The 6,107-nt window shown below is 41.8% G+C and overlaps 1 protein-coding gene across 1 annotated transcript; it reads right to left on the reverse strand.

The window, feature by feature from the left end:
• Window positions 1-649: 649 nt before the first annotated feature.
• On the reverse strand, window positions 650-2,423 carry LOC148146634 (hemoglobin subunit beta-like). The gene is made up of 3 exons (XM_087998003.1): window positions 2,267-2,423; window positions 1,600-1,792; window positions 650-1,015 (listed from the first exon to the last, which is right to left on the reverse strand). Exons 1-3 carry the CDS (start codon window positions 2,353-2,355, stop codon window positions 887-889), a joined length of 411 nt encoding a protein of 136 aa, XP_087854129.1. The 5' UTR covers window positions 2,356-2,423; the 3' UTR covers window positions 650-886.
• Between the last annotated feature and the right edge of the window lie 3,684 nt (window positions 2,424-6,107).

The following is a 6,107-nucleotide window of genomic DNA, read 5'->3' on the forward strand; positions in this document are numbered from 1 at the left end:
TACAACAATGACAAGCATTCCACACCTATCAGGAATTACCTGGGGCATGACTCTCTGGAAGAATTTGACTTTGGAGAGGGTTCAGAAAGGTGATTGTCATATTCAATCACATGACTATAGCAGATATATTTGTGGGCTGCTTACTGTATTTTTGAGAGTTATTATATTAGCAATTACTGTGTTTGTGATATATTAAATCAGTCTCTCATTAACACACAATCAATTCTGAAAAAGACAACAATTTTTGGATCTTCCCTTTCCCAGGCAGTATGTCCTGTTCTTGCTTGGTGATATCTTCTAACCTGGTATCAGGGAGGCAATGTAACACTCAGAAATCATGTTGTGGTTGCAGAACTCTGTGCCAAATCCCTCATCATCATTACATGTCGACTCTTCCCCTCACTAATGTATGCTGTCCAGCTTCCAAGAAAATTTGATGCGTACTGAATTCCCCGAAGTAGTTGTCACTTTCCTAGCATTCAAAATGTTATAATACTTGGTGAAAAGTTGATTAAAATTGAAAACTTTAACTATTAAGCTATCAGTGGACTGACTGAGAAATGGATCCTGAATGTTCACCTCACTATGTCATTTCATGTTTGTTTAATGTTTGGACAAAAGTCGGATAAAGAAACTGACAATTGCAAGGTAACATTGATTCTTTATTGGATTTCTAAGCAACAGGATGAAAATACAGGGAGGTAAGTTTCAGAAATTGTGTAGAATTAGCATATTGGAAGGAGTGCATTTTCAAAAAATGGAGTGTATTCAACAAAATCATCAGCGACATTTTAGCATGAGCTACTAGACAATTAAGAGCTGAGAGCTTTTGGTTATGATAGTTTCATTTCTTGACAAAAGATGACAGGATTTTATCATCGTGGATTTAATGGTACTGCTTCGAAATAGCATCAACCAGCACAGCAAAAAATTTGTGCCATATCCCATGGACCTTTGCATTGAAATTTCCTCGGTTCTGAGCAGACAATTCGATGATAATGCAGTCAGTCAACAGCTAGAAAGAGAAGTAAAAAACCTTAGTTCATTGAAAATAAAGTGTGCACCAATAGGTTAAACTTTAAACTTACTGCACTTTAGCATTTTGGCAGAAAATATGTTAATCATGACAGGAAAGATCTCAGTGTCCTCAGAATGGTGCGGTTCTGTGGTAGTATCGCCACCTCTGAGACAGAAATCCTAGTTCAAGTCCCACCTTCCCACTAAAGTGTATCACCACATATCCTGACCCTGAACTTTACAAATAAGTCTATGGAACAGTGAGTAATAAGTACTCGTTCAGATCAGCTTGTGCTGCTGTGTAAAGCATTATATGAGCCAACGAGCAGATCAAGTTGGTCAGAATGAAGTGTTTGAGGCTTACTGACCTGTGCACTCCATTTCCAGAGTAATGCCCCAAATTGACTTTGCAGCAAAAGTAGGAGGAGAGTAAGTCTCTCGCTGGAAACTACACACCCCCTTTTCCCGGGAGTCTCAGTTGACCGAGTGTCATGTCAATGCTGACCCAGGATTAGTTTGCAGTTACAACACAATTTCAATGAAATTGGAACACATATATAAAGAAGAAAATTTGATACGTACATGGAAGCTTCCAGAATCCACGTGTAAAACGTCAGCATGGAACTTGCTGAGATCTACAAAATTTTCCTTGATGTTATTAAGATCAAGGACAGCTTCAATAATCTTGCCTGACACTTTTTTCGCATGGCCTTCAACTGTAAAATTTTCCCTTTTGTCAAAGTAACGGTAAGTCCAAGGATAGACAGTAAACATCCTGGAGAGGAAAAGCACAATGATTCGATTTAATGCCAAGTTCCAGATTGCATTTCTACATCACAAAGCTAATCAATGAATATTTTGCACTGTAGCTCCATTTTACAGCAGTGTGACTGAAACTGCAATGAATCCTTTGATATGAACTTCCTGCACAAACACATGCGCATGTCAAGAGAATTGTGTAAATGTAAAGCAACATGGTGGCTCACAGCACCAAAGTCCCAGGTTTAATCCCAGACTCGGGTGACTGCCTGTGTGGATTTCCTCCCACAGTCCAAAGATGTGCAGGTGAGGTGGATTGGCCACGCTAAATTGCCCATAGTGTAAGGTGCAATAGTCAGAGAGAAATGGGACTGGGTGAGTTACTCTTCAGATGGTTGGTGTGGACTTGTTGGGCTGAAGGGCCTGTTTCCACACTGTAGGGAATCTAATCTAATCCAAAGGAAGCATTCAAATGAAAATAAAACTGTACCTCTTCAGGCTTTTGCAAACAAGATCTTCACGATTCAAAGTGTTCCATTTTGCAATCTCAGTTGTCTCCTTCTCAGTCCAATGCACCATTTTGTCTGTTAAGAGGTCACTGCTTTCCCTTGTACGAAGAAGCTGTGTTGTCCCTGAAGTTTGTCTCCTTTTATGCTCTGTTACAGGGCCCTTCCCCAAAGCTAAATCCCAATGTCATAGGCTGAATCTTTTTGGGCTGGGTGGGACCCTAATGTCCTATCTCTGGGTAGCACTCTTCTATGTTTCAGCATTAAGATAACCACATGTTGAACATTAATCAGTCCTTCCTGGCTCACTTCTGTCCAGTCAATACAAAGAGTAGTCATAGTATTTTGCTGAATAATAGTTGTTTTAATCAACCAATTGAAAGATGTTAAGACCCTCCAAGGATGCACTCCTGTGCCCACTTCATCTGAACAAGTTGGCACCAGCAAGCCACCGGCCTCGCCAAATCAACATCTCAAGTCACTGGGTCTCATTTCTTACAGCTCCCTTGTTGAGCTCACTCTGAGGCTCCTGGACTCTGGGGTCAGTATTGTTTGTTCCTACAGAGAGGGAAGTTGGCACCTTGTCACTGTAGGGGGCACTGAACAGTGAAGTGGCTGGTTAATGTTGCTGTGCTCCATTGTTCCACACTGTGTGTGAGTTTCTTCTGTTCTAAGAATCATCAATGTCTACAGCCCAGAGAAAAGGCCCTTCAGCCCATTGAGTCTGTGGCAGTCAGCAACATAACTACCTCTGTGACAAGCACACTACATGTTCTTCAAACAAGTATTCTCGAACCTAGAACAGAACAATACAGACCCTTCGGCTCTCGATGTTACTCTGACCTGTGAAACCGTTCTGAAGCCCGTCTAACCTAGAATATTCCATTGATCCATATGTTTATCCAATGACTATTTAAATGGCCTTAAAGTTTGCGAGTCTACCAATGTTGCAGACAGGCCATTCCACACCTATACTACTTTCTGAGTACAGATCCTACCCCTGACATCTGTCCTACATCAATCACCCCTCAGTTTAAAGCTAGGTGCCTCATGCTAGCCATCACCATCCATGGAAAAATGTTCTCACTGTCCACCATATCTAATCCTCTGATCATCTTGTATGTCTCTATTAAGTCACTTCTTAACCTTTTTCTCTCTAATGAAAACAGACTCAAGTCCCTCAGCCTTTCCACATAAGACCTTCCCTCCATACCAGGCAACATCCTGGTAAATCTCCCCTGCACCCTTTCCAATGCTTCTCTAAGTAACCTGTCTAAAAGTCAAAGGGGAAAAGTCTTCGTTGGGGCCACAAGATTTTGGAGCAGAGTTAGGCCCTTTGACCCATTAAGTCTGCTCCGCCATTCAATCATGGACAATATAGTTATCAACTCCATTGTCCTAACATCTCCCCATAACCCTTACCAGTCAAGAACCTATCTATCTGAAGACATTGTTGTGGTCCAGTGTAGGCCAGTTGCAACAGTAGCCTCTATTAACAATGTGGAATATTGTCCAAGTATGTCCTATCCACAAAATGCAGGGTAGTTCTAACCTGAATAAATGCTACTCCCACCAGCCAACTCTTGATCATCAGCAAAGTAATGGAAGCAGCCATCAACAGTGCTATCAAGTAATATATGCTCAGCAAAAACCTGCTGCATGATTTTCAGTTTAGGTTCTACCAGGTCACTCAGCCCCTGACCTCATTACAGCCTTGGTTCAAACATGGAGACAAGAATTCCAGGTGTGAGGTGGGAGAGACTTCCCTTTGACATCAAGGCTGCATTTGTTTAAGTGTGGCATCAAGGATTCTTAGAAAAACTGGAGTCAATGGGAATCAAAGGAAAGCTCTTTGTTTGCTTCGAGTCATACCTGGTACATATGAAGATGCTCCTGGTTGGTCATCTGATCTCAAGGACATCTCTGTAAAAGTTCCTCAGCATAGTGTCCCAGGTACAACCATCTTCAGCTGCCTCATCAATGACCTTTCCTCCTTTATAAGGTCAAAACTGTGGATGTTTGCAATGATTGTACAATATTCAGCATCATTCTTGATTCCTCAGACACTGAAATAATCCATGTTCAAATGCAGAAAAACCTGACAATATCCACGTTGGGGCTGACAAGCGGCAATTATCATTCATTTCACACAAGTGCCAGGCGATGACCATTTGCAGCTGGACAAAATCAAATCATCACAACTTGACATTCAATGTTACCCAACTTGATTGGCATTACATCAATGAAAATCACTCCCTCTACCACTGATACTCAGTAGCAGTAATGTGTTCTATCTGCAAGATTTCAGCACAGCTGCTCCAACAGCATTTTGCAAACCCTGGGTCACTTCCATCTTGAAGGATAAGGGCAGCAGATACCTGGGAATACCAACACATGCAATTCCCCATCAAATCACTCACCATCCAATCTTGGAAATATATCACCATTCTTTCAGTGCCGCTGAGTCAAAATCCTGGATCACCGTTCCTATTGGCATGTGAAATGAGCTGCAGCAGATCAAGTAGGCAGTACATCACCACCTTCTAGAATGCAATTAGGAATAGTCATTCTAAGGCCAGTCATGGTACAAATCCTCAGTATCCTCAACAGAAGGCAGGACAAATGATTTGATTCCTGTCTGGAGCAGTTATCAACTTGACTGTATGTGGTGGAAGTGAAGAAATAGACATAGCTCACAACTGTCAGTGGGTTCATCCAACTGCAGAGGCTTTCCTCAACTGCAGACAGCTGACCAGGAGAGGGTAAACTTACCACCAACCTTCAGACCCATGGCTCTACAGCAATCTCAACAACAGAAACAGAGCAAACCTGGTGACTAAAGCAACAAGAAGTGACACTAAACCAACACTCCCTGGGGAAACAGCATGACCCCAGTGAATTTTTAAAAACTTTAACATGTGCATGCACCATTAAGAGAGGCAAAGTAGAGGTCACCTTGGTCCCACTGGTGAAAACCTGGTGATACGTTTAACCTGAGAGTTACCACACTTTAGTTAATGGGTAAGGTTGAGTAGGCAGGATCTCGATAGTGCCCTCAGCCAGTGTAGGAGCTGAACCCACACTTTTGACACCATGCCACCCGGTGTTTGCCATGCATTGAAGACTTTTCTCACAGTTTCCATTCCAACGTCCACTTTCTTGAAGGGTATTCATATAAAGATGGTGATGAAAATGCCCTTTTATCAGTCAGTAGATGGAGTGGATCCAAATCGGTCTCTGGCACTGATAGCATCTCAGCTCTCCAGTGGAAGATGCTCTCCCCATCTCCAGCTGATCCCTCACTTGTGGAGAGCAGACATGTCTAGGATTCAATGTGGGGAAAGGATTCAAATCCTGATAACCAGCTCCTGGAGCTCGTTTCTAATATTGCGCCCTGATTCTTATTCCCCTAGAGTTGGAGAAAAAACTAAATAGGAATGTAAATTGAACATTAAGCATTTTAACAGCAACTCGAAAAAGAAAACAGTATGTCAAGTGAAACATAAAGTCAATCCTCGAGACAGTGTGAATCCAGAGTTAAATGCCACATATAAAGAAATAATGGATGAAATGAACTAATATTTTTATTCATTCATTGCTATGGAGGGTTTAAAACTTCTTCCAATCAAAACTGTAAATCAGGATATGGAACAGAGAGAGGCTCTTAGCAACATTACAATCATGAGGGAAGGAATAGAGACCGAAATGATGGAGATACAGGCTGACAAATTTTCAGGTACCAATGGAGCTTATCCTCAGACTGCTGTGTTAGTGCACACGTTGGTGTTAATTTTCCAAAACTTACCAGATTCAGGAGAAGCTGTT

Source organism: Chiloscyllium plagiosum, unplaced genomic scaffold (assembly GCF_037043375.1).
Source record: "Chiloscyllium plagiosum isolate Xiang-an unplaced genomic scaffold, Cpla_swu_hap1 HiC_scaffold_20, whole genome shotgun sequence".
In the NCBI taxonomy this organism is placed as follows: Eukaryota; Metazoa; Chordata; class Chondrichthyes; order Orectolobiformes; family Hemiscylliidae; genus Chiloscyllium; species Chiloscyllium plagiosum.

What these genes read in the sequence shown, in the direction of transcription:
- LOC148146634 (XM_087998003.1), bottom strand. Translation starts at nt 2,355, where the DNA reads ATGGTGCATTGGACTGAGAAGGAGACAACTGAGATTGCAAAATGGAAC. An exon ending in GTTTGCAAAAGCCTGAAGAG is followed by an intron (nt 1,793 to 2,266) that starts GTACAGTTTTAT and finishes TTTCCTCTCCAG; the next exon opens with GATGTTTACTGTCTATCCTT. An exon ending in TGGATTCTGGAAGCTTCCAT is followed by an intron (nt 1,016 to 1,599) that starts GTACGTATCAAA and finishes TTCTCTTTCTAG; the next exon opens with CTGTTGACTGACTGCATTAT.